General features: G+C 41.3%; 1 protein-coding gene across 3 annotated transcripts in view; it reads right to left on the reverse strand.

Moving 5' to 3' along the window:
- Positions 1 to 21704, reverse strand: part of LOC144495615 (DNA topoisomerase 1-like) — a 104404-nt gene that overhangs the window by 53056 nt on the left and 29644 nt on the right. For 2 of the 3 annotated variants that reach the window (XM_078215832.1, XM_078215833.1), the window contains exons 8-11: positions 20199 to 20297; positions 14437 to 14550; positions 13182 to 13274; positions 4458 to 4518 (exon numbers count right to left, since the gene is read on the reverse strand). In XM_078215832.1, the coding sequence (XP_078071958.1) occupies positions 4458 to 4518; positions 13182 to 13274; positions 14437 to 14550; positions 20199 to 20297 (367 nt within the window). The remainder of the gene's footprint in view (positions 1 to 4457; positions 4519 to 13181; positions 13275 to 14436; positions 14551 to 20198; positions 20298 to 21704) is intronic. The other variant, XM_078215834.1, reaches the window with a different exon arrangement.

The raw sequence follows: 21704 nt of genomic DNA on the forward strand, positions 1-21704 counted from the left end.
ACTCATACTGTAAATGTCTGAGCCATTTCTTGCTCTAATGTATGTTTCCTCAGACAGTTAGAGATAGGATGTATACTCCTCAGCTATTCATAATCAAGTTGTAGAATTGGATATGGTTTTATATGGTTTCTAGAACCAAGATGATCCCCCTAACCTTCCATCAGTTAAGTCCTGAAATGAATTGATTGTAGACATGTGCAATGGCAGCTGGGTCCCGCCTCCTTTCTGTGACACGTGCAGGTAGCAGAGGGATTTTAATCTCAGGGTTTTAAATTAAGTAGGCAAAAACATTCTATTCTTAAAAAGGTCCTCTTGATTCAGGAGCAATGCCTTCTGATCGAAAAAATGTGCATAACCTCTCTTTAAAAAGGGCGAGAGAAGGCAGGGAATTTTAAAAAAACCCAAGGCCCTTATTTTGAAACTGTGCACTGTAGTTCTTGATTCCCCCACAAGGGGAAACATCCCCTCAGCATCTTGTGTTTCAATAAAATCAATACTCATTCTTCTAAACTTCAAGTTTGGCCTCAAGTCTTTCATAAAAGACAACCCCTTCATCCCAGGAATCCATCCAGTGAACCTTCTCTGAAATACCTCCAAAGTATATCCATCAAGAGCCCAAAGCCATACATCGGCCTCTAGGTGCAGTCTCACCATGCTCTGCACCCTTCCCCACTTTAATACTCCATTCAATTCCAGTTTGCCTTCCTGATTACTTGCTGTACCAACATGTTAATTTTCTGACTAATGATCAAGGATACTAAGATCCATCTGTACCACAGAATTCTGCAGTATCTCTGCACTTAAATAATAGCTTGTTCTTCTAATTTTCCCAGCAAAGTTGCCACATTATACTCTATCTGCCAACTTTTGGTCCATTATTCTAACCTATCTATACCCTTTGCAGATTTGTTCTTTTCTTCTCAACTCACTTTCCCACCTTTCTTTGTATCATCAGCATATCTGGCTACAATACAGTCAGTCCCTTCATCCTAATCATTAATATAGATCGTAAATAGTTGAGTCTCAACAGTGATCGATGGGGCACACTGCTACTTGCAGTTTGCCAACTTAAAAATGAACTTTTATTCAACTATTTATTGCTAGTTAATCAATCCTCTATACCTGCTAATACACCATGCCCAACACCCATGAGCTCTTATCTGTGGTAAAATATTTTGTGGCATCTTTTGAATGGCTTTTGGAAATCCAAATACAATACAAAATACTGGTTCCCCATCAACCCTGCTTGCCACATCCTCAAAAATCAATAAATTTGTTAGACACAATTTCTGTTGAAAAAAAAACTATGTTGATTCTGTGTAATTATATCAGAATTTTCTAAATGTCTTGCTATTACTCCCTTAATAATAGATTTTAATATGTTTTCCAAATTGCAGATTTTAGCTCAACTGACCTCCAGTTGCCTGCTTTGAAAAGGTGACTTAAGTAATAGACAGGGAAATGCAAATTGCTGCGATTAATATGGACTTCCAGAAGGCATTTGATAAATTCCTTCACAAGAGACTCAACTAGAGTTGAGTACGCTTTGTGCACAAACAGTGGGAGAGAAGCAATATACTAGCATGGATAGACAGTTGGTTAAAAGCCAGGAAACAGTTGTAATAAAACAAATAATTTTCAGATTGACAGGCTGTGGAGCAATGCTGGCCCTCAGCTACCTAAAATCTGCATTAGTGACTTAGATGAAGGGACTGCATGCAACGTACCAAAGTTTGAAGATCGGTGGAGGATCTAAGGAGTTTGCAATGGGATACAGATAGGTTAAGCAAGTGGGCAAGAAAGCAAATTGATATAGTCAAATGTGAGCTATTCACTTTTGATATGAGGAACAGAAAAACAGTAACTTAAACTAGTGGGAAACTATTAAATACTGATGTTCGGGCGATTTTGGGTCCTTGTTCATAGAACCATAGAAAATTACAGCTCAAACAGGCCTTTTGGCCCTTCTTGTCTGTGCCGAACCATTTTTTGCCTAGTCCCACTGACCTGCACTTGGACCATATCCCTCCACACCCCTCTCATCCATGAACCCGTCCAAGTTTTTCTTAAATGTTAAAAATGACCCCGCATTTACTACTTTATCCGGCAGCTCATTCCACACTCTGTGGTAAACCACTTATCCGTTATCTGTGGTGGTTAACCACTGTAGTTAGTATTTATCATTACCTGTATATGTGGCACATCCCTGTCGGTTCCGCCCAAGACTCCTCCCCCTGGTCCGGGTATAAAGGCGGTGGCTCCTCCCCCTAGCCTTCAGTACAGACCAGATCACCGACAGGGATGGCTCCAAGTTCTTGCTAATAAAAGCCTATTTGTCTTGCTCACAACTAGTCTCGGCTCGATTGATAGTGCATCGCACTCCCACCACACTCTGCGTGAAGAAGCCCCCCCTCATATTCCCTTTAAACTTTTCTTTCACCCTTAACCCATGCCCTCTGGTTTTTTTTCTCCCCTAGCCTCAGTGGAAAAAGCCTGCTTGCATTCACTCTATCTATACCCACCAAAATCTTGTACACCTCTATCAAATCTCCCCTCATTCTTCTACACTCCAGGGAATAAAGTCCCAACCTATTCAATCTCTCAATTCATGGAACATGCAAGTACAGCAGCTGAAGTGGCAAATGGTATGCTGCAATGGAATTGGGTGTAAAGCTATACCCTTGCTGCAGCTATACAAGGCTGCTGTGAGACCACACCTGGAGTACCATGCATCTTTTTGGTCTCTGCACCCAAGAAAGGATATACTAGCTTCAGAGGCAGCACAACCAAGATACACTAGCCTTGAATGAATGATCAAGATCAAATAGATTGGGCCTATATTCTGGAGTTAAGAGTAAGAAGTGATCTCATTGAAACATCCAAGAATCAAGAGGGTTTGACAGGAGAGAGATGTATAGGCTCAAGAGAGAAAAAAAAATCCCTTATACAGAAGGTTGCCAATCTTTGGAATTCTATACGTCATAGGGCTATAAGACTTGTATTTTTAAAGCAACTTTGACAACTGCAGGACATTCCAAGTGCTTTACAGCCAATGAAGTATGTTTTCAAATATAGTTAGTGCTGCAATGCAGGAAACATAGCAGTCAATTTGCACAGCAACATATACATTATCAGATAATCAGTTGGATTAAGGGATAAAAATTGGCCTGGTCAAGAGGGATAACTCCCCTGCTCTTCTTCAAAATATGCAATGGGATCTTCTTGGTTCAACACACCACCGACACTGCAGCTCCCTCAGTATTGCATTGAAATGACAGCCTTGACTTGTGCTCAAGTCCTAGAGTGGGACGTGAATCCACACTTGCCAAACTTTAGAAGTGAGACCGTTATCAACTGAGTTAACTATGTGATTTCTAAGGTTTTTGGACTCAGTGAATCATAGGATACGGGGATTAGGTAGGAAAGTAGAACTCAGGTTAAAGATCAGCCTGATCTAACTGAATGGCACGACAGGCTTGAGGGACTTTATAGCAGAGTTATACTTTTATGAAGACACAAGTCAGACTGGTAAAATAAGCAGACACATAACTTGAAAACAAATTGTACAATTCAGAAAGTATAGAAACATTGTGGACAAGTTGAGATGGCAGTTTTAAAACAAGGTCAAATTAAACATTCAGAAATCATTGGTTAGGCCTAAATATTGATTTAGGAAAGATGTCAAATCTTAGACAGGGTGCACAAGAGATTTACTGGGATGGTACCCAGGGATGAGGAACAGTGGTGAGACTCAAGAGACTGCAGTTGTTCTTCTTATAGCAGAGAAGGTCAAGGACAGATTTGACAGTTGTTTGAGAATTATTCAAGAATATGAATAGTTTTGATAGAATAATGGAGAAATTTTTTTGCTCAGTAGTAACCAAGTGATTTGATGAAAAATGAGAAATGACATGGGGAATATTTTTTAAATATAGTGTCAGTTAGTATTATGATCTAGAACGCAATCAGACTTAACAGTAACTTTCGAAAGAGAATTGGATAAAAATTTGAAGGCAAAATAATCAGAGCACTGGGGGAAGTGGGATTAATTGGCTAGCTCTACAAAAGAACTAACATAGGCACTTTGCATCAAATAGCTTTCTTCTATTCTGTGTCATTCTATGATTCTATACTTATTCATTTTGCGAGGCTAATAAGTAGCAATCCAAAAATGTAACACTAGATGAGATCAATTACTACAACACAGGCTGATTATTGTAGGTCAGACACCAAGTGGTGCTGTAGCTCACTAAACCTAATTTTATCAGAAAAAAATGGGCAAACCAGTCCACCTAGTTAACCTTTACCATCCCAGCAGTTGCATAATTAATACAATAATAGACCTGCTGGCTAATCATGGTAGTCTGTTGCTTATACTTATGAGTAGAAATCAGACTAATGTAAAAGTTACTTTAAGCAATATGATTGGTAACAGATAGAAACCAATGACGACATACCTGAGGTATATCATCCTCTTCAGCTTCCTCCACTTTTGGTTTCTTGAGTTTATCATTTGAACTAAAAGTACAGCAGAACAGGAAATTTAAACAATATCAACCAACTTTCTAATTTGTTGTTGCTATGCACGATTTATTCATTTAAGTGCACAAGTCCTTTAATTCTTTTGGGTGGTGGCACAGTAGTAGCAACTAAAAGTGACCACCTTGTACTTGGTCTGCATGGCAACTTGCATGTTGCTACAGGGTCATGCAGCTAAGAGGGAACACTACTACTGACCCATATTGGAGAAATGTATTTAGGAGTGTCAGATTGCTCAGTTGATAGCATTTGTGCCTTCTGAATAAAAAAGTTTTCAAATTCACATCCCACTCCAGGCTGATATTCCAGCACTGAGGAAGTCAGATAGTTACATAAAGCTCTTCTATACCTTTCAGATGCGTGTTAAAGATGCCATGGCCAATATTCCTGCCTCAAGCAACATGGCAACAAAAAGTTCAACTGGACATTCATCATACTACATCACAGAGCGATTCTGTGTATAGGAAGTACTTTGAGACATTTGAGGGGCAGGATAAAATACCTCAAAAAGCAAATGTTTCTGTATAAAAAGCAAAATGATACAGGCAGTTACAATTTTTAACAATCCAAGGTCATCCACTAGCTCATCTGTTCTGAGCCATGAGAATCATATTTATGAATTGTCAGCTAGAATGAAAGTAGCAACTTCAAAATGGAGGTGGGGAGGGAGAATATCATTACACCAAAATGGCACATGTTGAAAAGATTCAACTGAGAGGCCCCCATTCAATTGGATTGCTGACACTCATTTGCCTGGGTTCATGCAGAAAGAATGACAACTTATGCAAGTTACTAAAGCATGTCTGGAATCACAGAATCAACAACAACTTATGTTTAAATAGTGCCTTTAACATAATAAAACATTCCAGGGAACTTCATGGGAGCATTATAAAATAAAATATGACACATGACCACAGAAGGAAAGGATTATCTAGGAGGAAAGTGAGGTATAGAGAAGAGGGAATTCTAGAGCTTTGAGCCTAAAGAACTGAAGGAGTGGCCGCCAGTGAAACATTTAAAATGCACAAGAGACCAAAATTAAAAGAACGCAGATATCTTAAAGCATCAGGGGGTTGGAAGATATTACAGAGATAGAGGGATGAGACAATGGAAGGATTGGAAAACAAGGATGAGAATTTTAAAATCAAAATGAAAGCAAGTGTAGGCCAGTGAGCACAGGCTGATAAATCATAGAATCCCTAGAGCAGGAGGCCATTCGGCACATGGGGCCTGCGCCGTCAACAATCCCACCCAAGCCCCATCCCCGTAACTCCACGCATTTACCCCATTAATCCCCCTGAAACTCAAGAGGCAATTTAGCATGGCCAATCAACATAACCTGCACATCTATGGACTGTGGGAGGAATGATGTGGAGATGCCGGCGTTGGACTGGGGTAAACACAGTAAGAAATTTAACAACACCAGGTTAAAGTCCAACAGGTTTATTTGGTAGCGTTATTTGGCTTTTGCTACCAAATAAACCTGTTGGACTTTAACCTGGTGTTGTTAAACTTCTTACTGTGGGATGAAACCAGAGCGGCCGGAGGAAACCCCTATGCAGTTGGGTAAAAATTTTGCTCTCTGGGATTTTCATGGAGGAGACTCTTATTTGGCATATAGACAAGTTCTTTGTACAATTAAGGCCAGCAGGCAGGCTCAAGATTCAGAAGGGCCACGCAGATGCCTTCCATCTTGGAAAGTAGCAGCAGCCTGCAATGAATGGTAAAATAACAGAGGGTGTTTCAACATGGAGGCATCAGCCCTTCACCAACTTTAAAGCATTTAGGCCACTGTAGAGAGTGTTATCCATCCAGACATGCAGGGAGAACGGTCTGTAAGCACTGATCTCTGGGACTGCTGCTGGTGCCCACTTCCAAGAGTTAATGCATACAATGGGCTCATTCTTGGCACTCGGGTTCATTTTCCAGGTATTTGTGCTCTTAATCATTGTATTGGTTCATTCTCAATGCCTCAATGGCACGTAATTTTTTCTGCTCTTCTATTTCACTGCTGATTAAAGTAACGCTTTTCCTTTTTGTTCCTACGTCCCTTAGAAACAAAGCGTGAAACTAAGTTCTGCAAGCACCAAACCCTAAACCATTTCAGTCTACTTTTGCCTTGGTTTCTTCCCACTTCATGTTATGCATTCTCAATGAAAACTGAAGTCACCGTGTCAAATGTGACATCAATACAACCTCACAACGAGGTTCGATTAGATCTTTAAAATTCTCAGAACTACCTCCTAAAATATTTAGTGGCAGAATAGTTGAGTGCAGTACCTAGTGGTTATAGTACTGGTTTGACAACACAGAACAGGAGTTAAAACTCATAATTTTGTGAAATTAAAATCAAGAGTCAGATAATTTATAATTTAGCTGCAGACAAAGGATCATGCAAGCTGCTGAACTGTCAACACGTACTTCAATTATGCAACCACCTACTGAAGTTAAACACGACAAGTCAAGAACAAGAACTGGGTCTTTGCATGTGCTATTTCAGCAATGCAAAAAAGGTAACTCTTGAAAAATTCAACTCTAACTCAAGACATCTGAACATCACCTGGAGATATTTACATGCAATGTGACAGGTCACTGTTCAATCAGTTCTAAAGGAGGCTGTATTGTCATTTTAAATACCTAAGAAAGAACAAACTAAAGTCAGTCCGCAGGGACATGCAAGAACTGCACCTTGCATAAGAGATAAGCGAGCAGGCACAGGCAAGGTGGTAGTGGGAGGGAGCAGTGTGCAGTGTGGTGGTGAACATGCCAGGTAGTGGGATACCACTAGCGTGTGCGCATTTACAGTGAATGCCCGAGAGCACGGGCATGGAATCAAAGTAACCAATTAATCATTGTGACAGATAGCACATTTATGTCATCTGCTATTTTAAATGCCTTCTGCATGCCGCTAGTGCTATTCATTGGCTGAATGCATCTGCCTGAGATCCGATATAGGAGTAGCTAATGCTACTTGAAGGCAGCTTGTACCTCAAAGGAGAGTAGCAAGAGTAATTTTTTGAAAAGTTAATCTGGGCTATAATACTTTGTCAAAAAGATTGACTATAATACCTTCTGACAATGCACTGGAGGCTTTGGTTCAAGTCATGTAGAGGAGATATATTCTATATTGATGGGAGCAGGGAGCCAGACATATACGAAGGAGCTGGTAGGAATAAGTAACAGTGCAAGCCAGTACCAAGAGTATCACTCTAAGAGCATGGATGCAGTTTAATGATCTGACATGAGTTCTCAAGGCAACTAAGTTCTTCCAATGGCATATTCTACTGCACTCAACCTTATCCACTGTTCAATTCGCCAGCACCTACCAATAACCTCATCAGTTCTTAACCTGACAATCCATATATTTTCTCTCATCCAATTAGCAACTCTGCCAAATCCACACCTATATACTGGCTGCTACTCAACTACGATAGCCAGATTCCCCAAGCATTCTGGCACTTATTTATAAAGAAGGTGGCACATAATCAGGAGGCAACAGGAAAGGGCTGACTGGAGGACAAGCAAAGTTGTATGTTTTTAGCCCAATAGGTGCTGGCCACCATGGAAAGGAGCACTGGACATGTGACCAATGGAAAACTAGAAGGATTGAGGAGTTATAACATAACTAATCATCCCTCCCACTTCTCTCCCTTCCTACAATCACTAACTCAAACTGCATATTTTAAGCAAACAATTTTGACTGTTCCCACTTCCTTTACTGCTGTTTTGTAAACTCATCCTGGATCATGACGACAACAATTTTTCACTGTTCAAAGGAACTCACTGGGATTCTAGCCCTGCCACTTCACAGGAGTCCAAACTGCTCAACAATATATTAATACAATTGTTGGTGTGCTGTCCCAAGTGAATGGCAATGGTTTCATGATACATGAACCTGCTGTCCTCTCAGGTCGACAGGATTCCTGCTCCCACTCCTGCCACTTCATCAGTTCCCTTGCCTAAGCAAGCCTAGATTGCTGCAGCCTAGGCCAAGATGGTGCAGTCTCCAAATAGTTTCTCTAGGTCAACTCCAAGACCACCTGGAGTCTCAAAGGAGGGACAGCAGTTTTTCACAATCTATGCTACAGCCACTCAGGAAGCACCTTGCAGGAGGGCTGGATCTGAAAAGATGCATAGAAAACAGTTACTAAGGGAGAACACAATGTTGATTACTAATAATGATTGAAGTTACAAAAGTTGGATTATAGTATGCATTCTCTAGTGGCTCTTATTTTTATGTTGTCATCAAGGAGATGTAATGGAAGAAACCGGATGTGTGTGGGACTGCTGTGAATGGGAAAATATTAACTCAAGAAAGCCTGGCTAAATTGGCTCCTTTTAAAACATAACTATTGGGTCTGGAAAAGGGAACCTTGTTGCTCCAATCGGGAGGGGATTTAACAGGGAGGGAGCAAATTCATACCTCCTCAACCAGATGACGACGAATAGACAGGTGTCACTCGGATCAATAACTCTGGGGAACCTCACCTGGGGTGGGGATGGGGGGTTTGTAACATTGACTGAGCAAGGAAAACAGACAACAGGGATTTTAAACATCTTGAACACAGTGCATATTGCATATGAACAATATTTATTCACTTTCATCATGAACATGAGCTCATTGATGGGTATGTGACTGTAGCAATGCAGATGACAGAACTGAGAATTCTGACAGCTACAAGGACAATCTGATTAAAGATTGAAGTCTTAGGCGTGAGACACCCGCTCAATGAAAACAAAGTCTATGGAACTGATGCTAAAGAAAGCAACAGACATGTGCAAGTTGTGAAATGTCAGGTAAAGCACTGCATGGCAGATCAGACCAGGAGATACAGTATGCTGAGACAGACCGAAGCAATTGCAGTCAAGGGCAGGGGCAAATACTGTAGAGGACAGCATATAAACGAAAAGAAAAGCCTAGCACAGGGAAAACAATTTTTTAAAAAAATACATGAAGCAGCATTGTTTTGCACATAACTGTTTGGTTCAAAAGAAGCAAAACAGGCCACAGGAGAGATATCAGCAGATGAGTTTGATGAAGAATTGTACATGAAGAATTTAATACGCCTGCTGGAGAGAGCCCACCAGTTGAATCCTAGAAGTGAACAAGAACAAATTGCAAATTAGTCTCTGCCTGGATTCTGACAGGGAGGGCTGTAGCAGCAATGGAGTAACAAACAGAAGCAGAAGCAGTTCAACAATTTGTTGGATTCATGAACTATTAAGCCAAATTTTGCCTAATTTGTCAGCTGTGTGTGAATCATCACACAATCTCACTGCCAAGGATGTGCTGTCGTATTGGGGAACTCAAGAAACGGCATTCAGAAAATCAAACTACTATTGAAAACAATGGACAAAGTCAATGCAGAAGTACTAGGATCTTTGAAGTCACCTTGCAGTGGGACGCCAGCAAGATGAGTCAGGGAACAACTCTGATGCAGCGCGGCATCCAGGCGACGCAATGCTCAGATTGTGCCTGGCTATTGTTTTTGTTTGTGAGCAACATCAGTACATGCTTGAGAGAAACAAAGTAACCATGGAGTCTGACCACAAGCCCCTTCAAAGCACTTTTCATAAACTGCCACTATCTACTCCAAAGCAACTGCAAAGAATGTTACATTGCAAAATATATCATCGGGACGTGACTTACAAGTAAGGAAACCAGATGTGCATTGCAGACATGTGGTTGAGAGCAGCACGCCCCATGAATAAAGTGGAGGACGCTACATTAGAATATGACATAATCCAAACTCAATGTGAAGCAGCAGCTAGACATGATCTGGAAGAAATCAACCCTAGCAGAGACACTGAATCTGACAAACAAGCACCTCGCTCAAATCAAGCAAACTACCCAACAAGATGCAAATTTACAAGTATTACATGAAGCAGTGTTGAAAGGATGGCTGGCGAACAAAGGGTACACCTGTAATTACAAGAGCATATCAAGACGAACTGACAGTCCAAAACTGCATCTTGTACAAAGGAAAAAGTGTGTAATTATCCCCAAGAAGAAGCAAAAGCAAGAAGAGATGCTGAAGCACAGCATGAAGCTGTTCCTTCACAGCAATTGAGTGGGCAGGGAGAAGTGATTTCATCAGCTGTACTGAGTGCAGAACTATCATCAATCTCAGTGGTCCACAAGTCCCCAACAGCCACAATGGAACAACAACAGTCACCAATAAAAGGGCCATGGGAATGACACTGTCTGGACAATGAAGTCTGAAGAGCCAATGTCAATGCATACCCATTTCATTAAGAGACCGGCATGCTTTAGATTACAGGCCACTACACCACTAGGTGTAAGCTAAGTCCTGCTGGAATTACACAGTTTAAAGCGCACTTACCTGCTCTGGAAAATGGCATTCAACCCTCCGCTGGCTGGAACCAATTGGAGCCTGCAGTGAGAGTCCATGCAGGCCACAGTGCAGTACAACTCCAGTGAACTCAGAGGTGTTACTTACTTTTTTAATTACACTGGCTGCTGGAAAGCAGGTATGTTTAAAAGGACCTTATGAAATTGACAGGCCAGAGAGAAGGATTTTGGCTAGTGGAGGGTCTGCTTGCAGGGTGCAGGTCCACTCTGGGAGGCAAGGAGTCAGAGTGAGGGGTTGTTTGGCAGGGGATACAGTAAGGCCCGCAGGTTGGAGGGGGAGGACAGTCCTGTGCGGCTGGGGTTGATTAGTTGAGGAGGTTTCCAGAGTGTTGGGTGTCTGTGCGAGGCTTGGTCTGGGTGTTTAAATTAGTTATTTTGAAATTAGAAGTGATTTTATTTCTTCTAACTCTTTCAGAGTAACTATTTGTTCAAAACTGGCAGAACTATCTGAAGTTAGTGATTTAAATCACTGTTGGATGATTAACAGTGCAGCGCAATTGTCCAGGGGAAGTTAGCTCTTCTGGGCAACTGCTTTGTAAAGCTTTATTCGGAACTTCAGAGGGATTCTCCAGCATATCTTTTAGGTACCCCAAATCTGATTGGATATTATGGGAACGGGCTTAGATTTCATTGTAGTAGGGCATCAAACAAAGTCTTTACATTAAATACAAGAGCAAGTCTAAGCTTTTAAATTCTTTGAAGTTACTGAAAAGTCAATTTGACAAAATTGCAGTGAAAGAGAGAGAAACAGGAAATCTCAAACTTGAGTGAACGGGACAATTCTGTCGCCTTAACCAATGAATTTCTGGGAACGAAAAATTGCTTTTAGGTGGTGAGTTAAGACTTTGACCCAGCAATAATATTACTAAGTTCGCATGGTGTGAGGAATCTCTAGCAGAACTTTCCGGTGACAGTTTTGAAATGTTTTTAAATATACAGGATGTGGGTGTAGTTGGCTAGGCCAGCATTTATTGCCCATCAGAAGGTGGTGGTGAGCTGCCTTCTTGCAATCCTCGAGGTGCAGGTATGTACAAAATGCTGTGGGAGGGAATACCAGTATTTTGACCCAGTGATAGTGAAGGACCGGCAATATATTTCCAAGTCAGGATGGTGACTTAGAGGGGAACCTCCAGGTAATGGAATTCCCAGCATCTGCTGCTCGTCCTTCTAGATCTGGACAATATCTAAGCTTGGGCTGACAAGTGGCAAATAACATTCATGCCACACAAATGCCAGGCAATGACCATCACTGATAATAGAACTCTAACCACCGCTCCTTAACGTTCAATGGTGTAACCATCACTGAATCCCACACAGTCAATATCCTTGTGGTTACCATTGACCAGAAACTCAACTGAACTCCCCACATAAACACACTGGCTACAAGAGCAGGTCAGAGGCTAGGAATACTGTGGCGAGTAACTCACCTCCCGACTCCCCAGAGCCTATCCACTATCAAGGCATAAGTTAGGGGTGTGATGGAATACTCCACATTTGCCTGATGGGTGCAGCTCCAACAACACAAGAAGCTTGACACCATCCAGGACAAAGCAGCCTGCTTGATTGGCACCACATCTACAAGCATTCAATCCCTCCACCACCGACGCTCAGTAGCAGCAGTGTACACTATCTACAAGATGCACTGCAGCAATTCACCAAAGATCCTTAGACAGCACCTTTCACACCCACGACCACTTCCATCTAGAAGGACAAGGGCAGCAGATAAATGGGAACACTACTACCTGCAAGTTCCCCTCCAAGCCACTCACCTTCCTGACATGGAAATATATCGCCAATTCTTCGCAGTCTCTGGGTCAAGATCTTGGAATTCTGTCCCTAACGGCTTGGGGGTCAACCCACAGAACATGGACTGCAGCGATTCAAGGCAGCAGCTCACCACCACCTTCAAGGGCAACTAGGGATGGGCAATAAATGCTGGCCAGCCAGCGACACCCATGTCCCACGAATGAATAAAAAAGAGAGATGGTAGCGGTCGTGAGTTAAATTAAGTGGAAATGCAGATCAAGTCTGAATAACCTACTCCCATTCCCAAGATAGCTGCATTGGTCCAGAAAGTAAAGACCAAATAAACAAAATCTGCTGTTTGATACATTTACAGGAGGAAGGGTTGGTTTTCAAGGAAAGTATGACTTTAAATAGAAAGGGAAAGAGGAATAAAAGAAACAAACAATTGTGCTCCACAAATAATTCTGATAGCTTAAAGACTGACCAAATTCTAGCTACTATATCACATCAATTAGACACTTACAGGTCAGAACTGACATTACAGTAGACCCTTTTCAGTTTCTTACTCTTTTCAACAGGATTCTCATCTCTATCCAGATCTTGTTTTTCACTCAACCTATGATAATAATGAAAATTAACTTCAGATTAGACAGACTTTGATATTTTCATGTCACAGTCCCATTGTGCACGGTTCATCTTAGCCTTCCATTCCACCACAAACCTTCATCTTCACACACAAGTTCATAGTTCTGTAGGTTTAGCTTTGTTCAACAATATTACTTCATTCTAAAATACAACCTGCTTTTGTTGTCAGTTTCTGGCATGTAATTGGTGTTCTGGACAGGGGGCATGGGGAACAAATAATAGATAATACTTGGGTGGTTGGGATTACAGCAGTCAAAATTCAGTTCAGTTAATTGAAGCAATGTACACCTGCGTAGGGGAAAAAAACAAAACATTAAGAAACTATCAAAATAACTGGAAAATGAGGTTGAGAAAGGAAAGATCTGAATGTGAAACTAAATTCAAGATTAATATATTCACTGAATGATCAACAGGACTCAAGAAAGTAAAGAGTGAGCTTGGAATATCCCGCTCAAGAGTGTAGTGGAAGTAGATCCAATCATGCCTTTCAAGAGACAGGGATCATTTGGAGTACAAAAATTGCAGGGAGTGACACTAGGCGTGTTGCTCTCGCAGACAACTGGCAGAGACATGCCAGATGAATGGTCTCCTTCTGTGCTGTAACCATTCTCTGATTTTGCAAGCATAATTCTGCAGCATACTTCCAAAAACGACAAAGCCCAAGATCACTGAATCAGCACTATACTCTGGCCAGGCTGCAACATGAATAATGTTCACATCTTGATTATTGAGGCAAGAGAACACCACCAATGTCCTGGAAATAGAGAAGGATAAGATTGATCACTAGGGGATGGTGCGATTTAAGGCTGTGTCCAACAGCATTAGCCTGGGCCTCCAGTGACATTGCCACTATGGCAACATCTCCACCATGGAAAAAATGTTTTTGAATGGAAACAATCAAATGGTTCTGACTTGTACATTTACGGCTCTATTGTTAATGTTGAAACACATCTCATTGTTCTCAATTTGAAGTAGAATAAATTTAATATAGAAAAAATGTCAGGTGCAATAATTGCAACTCCAGCTTAAAAACAGTTTTTTTTAAAAACACCAGGAACCATCTTTATTTTTAGACTACATTCACTGAACCATCACCTTTACAGAAGTGCCATTTAAAAAAAAATCACACTCACTTTAAAGAAGGATCCTCGTCCTTCTGATCATCATTTTTTTCTATCTGCTTGCTTTCAGGAATTCCAGAATCTTCCTTTGTGATCTGTGGCTTTGATTTCACATTCAAATCATGGCTTTTTAAAGAAGAAATTTCAATTTGATTGAGTACACCGAGGATGTCACTGCAAATCAATTTTCTGAGACACAGTACTTGATTAATGAGAAAAAGGGGTAGGAGGAATTCTCAATAGTTAAGCAGAGTAGTACCAGTTAGGAAGAATGTGCCTATCCATTGGTACAAGGCACACAAGTGCAACCACATGCAAGGCAGAGGAAAATAGAAAAAAAGTTGCTTTTGAAAACAAACTATGTTGGTTGGGTTCTGTGCAAAGTTCATCTCACTTTGCTATAAGATCAGTGCGCAAATCTACATGGCCCATACATGCAGCATACCAGGTGGCAGGCATAACAAAAACGCAAATCAAAAAAATCATATCCACCTAGGTGAATAAAATGCTGCCTTTTAAAGGGTAATGCATAGTGGTAATGCTTAAAAGATGGATGGATTCAAAATAATGAAGATCAAATTACTATTTCACACAAAGAATGATGCTGAACATTTGGTCTGCACTGTCCAAAGACATGCTTGAAGTCACTACTAGCAGGCACTAGTGAGGAAAATTAACAATACTGCGTTTTTAAAAAAAACTACAGGCTTGCAAGGTAGACTAAGATGGTCTTTTATTTTTGCTACCGACGATTCAGCATTGATTCTAACAAAGGATATTCAAAAAAAATACCAGCTACCCTTCCCTGTTGATTCTTTTGCACAGGACTAACTTTACAGGCCACTGGATTATGTTGGCTGGTGAAATTTCACTTCTCTTCGAGCTAACCATATACAAAAGGAGTCAAAGATCAGAATGACACAAATATATCTTACTTGTTTATATGAAGTCAATGATTTGTATACATTATGCTGTAGAGGGAGGTAATAAACAAAAGCCTCAGCAAATTTGAAATAAGAACTAAAAATGATGGACCAACAAAGGAAATTAGTAAATATCTGAGTCAAGAAAAGGTGAAATGTTTCCACTTTCATGTCTTTAGAATGCCAAATAATGATTTTCTAGCATTTAGTATTTGGACTTCAAATGAATAAAAATTGATTGTGAAGTGATCTATAATCATAGAACATAGAAAAACTACAGCACAAACAGGCCCTTTGGCCCACAAGTTGTGCCGAACACATCCCTACCTTCTAGACCTACCTATAACCCCCCATCCTATTAAGCTCCATGTACTCATCCAGGAGTCTCTTAAAATACCCTATTGAGTTCGCCTCCACCACCACTGATGGCAGCCGATTCCACTCGCCCACCACCCTCTGTGAAAAACTTATCCCTAACATCTCCCCTGTACCTACCCCCCCAGCACCTTAAACCTGTGTCCTCTCGTAGCAGACATTTCCACCCTGGGAAAAAGCCTGAGTCCACCCGATCTATGCCTCTCAACATCTTATACACCTCTATTAGGTCTCCTCTCATCCTACGTCTCTCCAAGGAGAAAAGACCGAGCTCCCTCAGCCTATCCTCATAAGGCATGCCACTCAATCCAGGCAACGTCCTTGTAAATCTCCTCTGCACCCTTTCAATCTTTTCCACATCCTTCCTATAGTGAGGCGACCAGAACTGAGCACAGTACTCCAAGTGGGGTCTGACGAGGGTCTTATATAGCTGCATCATTATCCCCGGACTCCTAAACTCAATCCCTCGATTGATAAAGGCCCAGCACACCATATGCCTTCTTAACCACCTCCACCTGCGGGGCCGATTTTAGAGTCCTATGGACCCGGACCCCAAGGTCCTTCTGATCCTCTACAGTACTAAGCGTCTTTCCCTTTATATTGTACTCCTTCATCCCATTTGACCTACCAAAATGGACCACGACTCATTTATCTGGGTTGAAGTCAATCTGCCACTTGTCCGCCCAGTCCTGCATCCTATCTATGTCCCTCTAACTTCTGACATCCCTCCAGACTATCCACAACCCCACCAACCTTCGTGTCGTCGGCAAACTTACCAACCCATCCCTCCGCTTCCTCATCCAGGTCATTTATGAAAATGACAAACAGCAAGGGTCCCAGAACAGATCCCTGGGGCACACCACTGGTGACCGACCTCCATTTAGAAAAAGACCCATCTATACCCACTCTCTGCCTCCTGCTAAATATTGGAAGTAAGGTATAGAATTAAGTGTGTTTAATTTAGTGTTTCTATATAATGAAAGGGAAAATTCTAGTTAGATTTGTGTTAGGCAAAGGTGTTTGCATGTATGGGGGAAATTTTGGTTTCAGTTCAAACTGTTGTTTCTATTGTGCTGAAAAGTGTTTATGACGTGTAAAGTAAATAAAGATTGGAGAAAGGATGGGAAAGAATGAGAAAGAAAAAAATTGCTGGGGCCTTGAGAAATCTTTGTATCCTCACTGGCTACAGGGGAGGTCCCAGAGGATTGGACAACAGCCAATGTTGTTCCTGTGTTTAAGAAGGGTAGCAAGAATAATCCAAGTAACTACAGGCCGGTGAGCCTTACATCAGTGGTAGGGAAATTGTTGGAGAGGATTCTTCGAGACAGGATTTATTTCCACTTGGAAATAAGTGGACGCAATAGAGAGAGGCAACATGGTTTTATGAAGAGGAGGTTGTGTCTCACTAACTTGATCGAGTTTTTCGAGGAAGTGACGAAGATGATTGATGAGGGTAGGGCATGGATGTTGACTACTTGGACTTCAGTAAGGCCTTCGACAAGGTCCCTCATGGCAGACTGATGCAGAAGGTGAAGTCACATGGGATCAGGTGAGAGTTGGCAAGGTGGATACAAAACTGGCTCGTCAAAGAAGTGGAGATGCCGGCATTGGACTGGGGTACGCACAGTAAGAAGTCTCACAACACCAGGTTAAAGTCCAACAGATTTATTTGGCAGCACAAGCCACAAGCTTTGAGTGCTGCTCCTTCATCAGGTAAGTGGGAGTTCTGTTCACAAACAGGGCATATATCGACACACACTCAATTTACGAAATAATGGTTGGAATGTGAGTCTTTACTGTAAAGACTCACATTCCAACCATTATTTTGTAAATTGAGTGTGTGTCTATATATGCCCTGTTTGTGAACAGAACTCCCACTCACCTGATGAAGGAGCAGCGCTCAAAGCTTGTGGCTTGTGCTGCCAAATAAACCTGTTGGACTTTAACCTGATGTTGTGAGACTTCTTACTCGGTCAAAGAGAGGGTAGCAGTGGAAGGGTACGTTTCTGGATGGAGGGCTGTGACAAGTGGCATTCCTCAGGGATCAGCGCTGCGACCTTTGCTGTTTGTATATATAAAAAATGATTTGGAGGAAAACGTAACTGGTTTGATTTGTGGACGACACGAAGGTTGGTGGCTTTGCAGATAGCGATGAAGACCATCAGAGGATACAGCAGAATATAGATCGTTTGGAGACTTGGGCGGAGAGATGGCAGATGGAGTTTAGTCCGGACAAATGTGAGGTAATGCATTTTGGAAGGTCTAGTACAGATAGGAAATATACAGTAAATGGCAGAACCCTTAAGAATATTGATCGGCAAAGGGATCTGGGTGTACAGGTACACAGGTCACTGAAAGTGGTAACGCGGGTGGAGAAGGCAGTCAAGGCGGCATACGGCATGCTTGCCTTCATCGGCTGGGATATTGAGCTTAAAAATTGGCAAGTCATGTTGCAGCTTTATAGAACCTTAGTTAGGCCGCACTTGGAATATAGTGTTCAATTCTGCTCACCACACTACCAGAAGGATGTGGAGGCTTTGGAGAGGGTACAGAAAAGATTTACCAGGATGTTGCCTGGTATGGAGGGCATTAGCTATGAGGAGAGGTTGGAGAAACTTGGTTTGTTCTCACTGGAACGACAGAGGTTGAGGGGCGACCTGACAGAAGTCTACAAGATTATGAGAGATATGGACGGGGTGGATAGTCAGAAGCTTTTTCCCAGGGTGGAAGAGTCAATTACCAGGGGGCAGAGGTTTAAGGAGTGAGGGGCAAGGTTTGAAGGAGATGTACAAGACAGATTTTTTTTTTTTTACACAGGTGGTGGGTGCCTGGAACTCACTGCCAGGGGAGGTAGTAGAGGCAGATATAGTAGTGACTTTTAAGGGACGTCTTGACAAATACATGAATAGGATGGGAATAGAGGGATATGGTCCCCGGGAGGGTAAGGGGTTTTAGTTAAGTCGGGGAGCATGGTCGCTGCAGGCTTGGAGGGCCGAAGGACCTGTTCCTGTGCTGTAATTTTCTTTGTTCTTTGAATGAGCTGTTGCTTATCAACCAAGGGTCACTTTTAGGGAAAAAAAAGTTTTGAGTTCAATTTTAACTGTAAACAGGGGTAGAAAGAGCTTAGCAGTGAGACAGGGAACATCTCTGCTAGTAGAAAAGGGTAAAGACCAAGGAAGCAAGTGCCAGAAATCTAAAGAATTAAGGAAACTAGAAAACAATGATGTTTCCAGGAAGTTTGAAATTAAACTGGAACAGTTCAGCAAAGTCACAGATAGAGCTGAGAAGAAATTGGCTCGTGAGAAGCCAAATATAAGTAAAGTGATCCTAAGGTTCACTTATTTTACTACAGCCTGTGAAGCAGTGGCTAGATCTGTTTGTGTAGAAGCTTAAAAACACTCAAGACAAAGGAATACTGAAAAGAAAGTTGAAAAATCATGAGGCAAATCCTAGATGAAAACAGCTGGGGAAAGCATTGTTAGAAAGAAGAGTGTTTTTTGAGAGTGGGTTTTGGAAATAGTTGCGTGAAAATCATCGGGGGGGGGGGGGGGAAGAGAGTTTGAAGAGAAACCCACAGAAGACTGATTGAGTTGCATGTGCCACTGGCTTTCAGAGTGGGGTGTTGTCTGACCACAGTTAGCCTGTTGGGTTACAGTGGGTGTGTCTATTGAGAATATTATAGCACAAGGTATATCGTGCAAACTGTTATCCTTGAAATCTGAGTACATTTATGGAAATAATGGGGGAAGTGAAGGGGCACTGTGTCATAGTTAAATTTTCCATGTTTAATAAATGTTCTTGTTGTTAAAAGCAACCCTGTCACCCTGTCGATCCACATTTTCTAAAAGAGTAAAAGTTTAGTTGTTTGAGCCAGGGTTCAATTCTGGGATCTTTCCATCCAGTTATATCAACTGGAATCTTAACAGCTACAAGGTGGTAAAGCAGTGTACTAGGGATACCAATATAACAAACCACAGCAAGAGGAGAGCCAGAAGTGATTGTTCCATTCTCCATTTCCAATCTTCCTATTGCAGAGCAGTGATGAGATGAGGGGAATCAGGTATAGTTTCAAGGGGAGAATGAAGATGTCTTGGTGGGAAGTCTCAGAGCAACAGAGCCCTACCTGCTTCTGGATATAATGCCCATTTTGCATTCTTCCCTGTCCAATGACAAGAAACTAGCAAATAGAGAAAAATCATAGGACTGGCAAAGGTTCAAGAAATTTGAATGATCTCAATTCTATTGATGACAATTGTATTTATCAATACACTGCCCCAGACAGTATCTCTTTTGGAAATGTCCTTGAGAAAATCAATTATCAGCATTGGTAAAGGAGAGCAAGGCTCCACCGAGATATGAACTCAGATCGCTGCATTCAAAGTCCAGAGAGCTTACCATTACACCACGGAACACTGAGCTTCTCACCACTAACAAACAGAACAAACAGAAAGGTAGGTTTAAGGTTTCTCATCTTACTCCTCAGAAAGCTCATCTTCCTTCTCTGGAGTTTCTTTGTTTGCTTGCTTTTCAGCTGTGTCTCTATCACTGATTATTGATTTCAGGTCATCATTTGGTCTAAAAGTACAAGAATACATATACTTGGTCAGATCATCAAAAAGCTTTCAATTAAAAAGGGGTAAAATTTCTCAGGAAACAGTTGATTGGTAAACTTACAGTAATAGCAATATTTAAAATTGGCAGGACAGTCCACAACCAGAGGGCAGCCTAATTGTAAGGAGGTCTTTAAAAGAGGCTTTAAGCTTGGGGGTAGCAGTGGTTAAAAGTCAAAATCACTCTCAGCAGAAACAAACAATAACATGAACTTTTAACTGGATTGGTAAATGCAGTTTACTGATCTGTTAAAACTATAGTGAGTGTCACTTGAGTTTCGATAATTCTGTTCACCAGGGCAACTGTTTATTGGTTCTCATTAGAATTCTCGTGTGTGAGATATTAGTGCATCTTTAAGAGATTTTTTTTTAAATCATGATCTCTGCAGTTCTCTCAGTTTCTCAGCTCATGTCATTGTGTTGCTGGGCTGACTACGATGAGTCCTTTTATTGCTACTTAAGTGGCTTAAATGGGGTTGTCTTTACTCTGGGATTAGATTTACGATCCTGCATTGTTATGAGGGCGGTCATGTGTTTTTGAACAGTTTTTTTCCCCAGTTTGGAGCTGCAGTATTGAGTTGAAGTTTTAGAAGGGACAGCAAGCTAAAAATAAGTGTTTTTCCCCCCGCCGTTTTTTTTTCTTTGGAAATTCTCTTTTTTTCCCTGAAGGGTGAAAATCTGCTATTGTTGGGCCTGGACCAGAATATCTCTGGTGCTTTGGGAAGCTGCCTTGTCTTCAAATTGTTCGGAATGAATCCAGAGAACTACAGACTTCAAAGGACTCAATTTCCAGCATCACATTAGCATTAGTCTGCGCTGTGTTAAACCTGTGAAAGGGGTCTTTTGTCTATGGGATTGGTTTGATTAGAACATTGTAGATATCTTTAAGGGTTATACATTATAGTGGTCGTTTTGTTTCTTGTTCGTAATTGATAAAAGTTCTTGCCAACTTTCTTACTATACATGTTAATTATATTCTTAAATAAATGTTGTTTGATAAAAACTCCCTAGTGGGTCTTCTGAATCACACCTAAAGTGGAACATATCATACTTATCCTAGCCAAGTTCAAGATGCAAAACTTATGATTCAGGTGGGCTTCATAAAACACTGGAGTTTTTAAACCTGATCCATTACATTTTAAACTAAATTCAGATGACCAAACACTGAAAAACGACATTGCTTTCTGTTAGAACACAGATTATGGGACAGTAATGTTTATAATTATAGGTGACATTTTCAATTTGTTCTTGGGATGAGAGCACTGTTGGCAATATAAGCATTTATTGCCCACGAGCAAGTGCTGGTATGCCACCTACAAGTGAATGGCTTGCTTAGCCATTTCAAAGGACAGTTAAGAGTCAAGTCACATTG

The sequence above is a fragment of the Mustelus asterias genome, chromosome 7, assembly GCF_964213995.1.
Source record: "Mustelus asterias chromosome 7, sMusAst1.hap1.1, whole genome shotgun sequence".
NCBI classification, from domain to species: domain Eukaryota; kingdom Metazoa; phylum Chordata; class Chondrichthyes; order Carcharhiniformes; family Triakidae; genus Mustelus; species Mustelus asterias.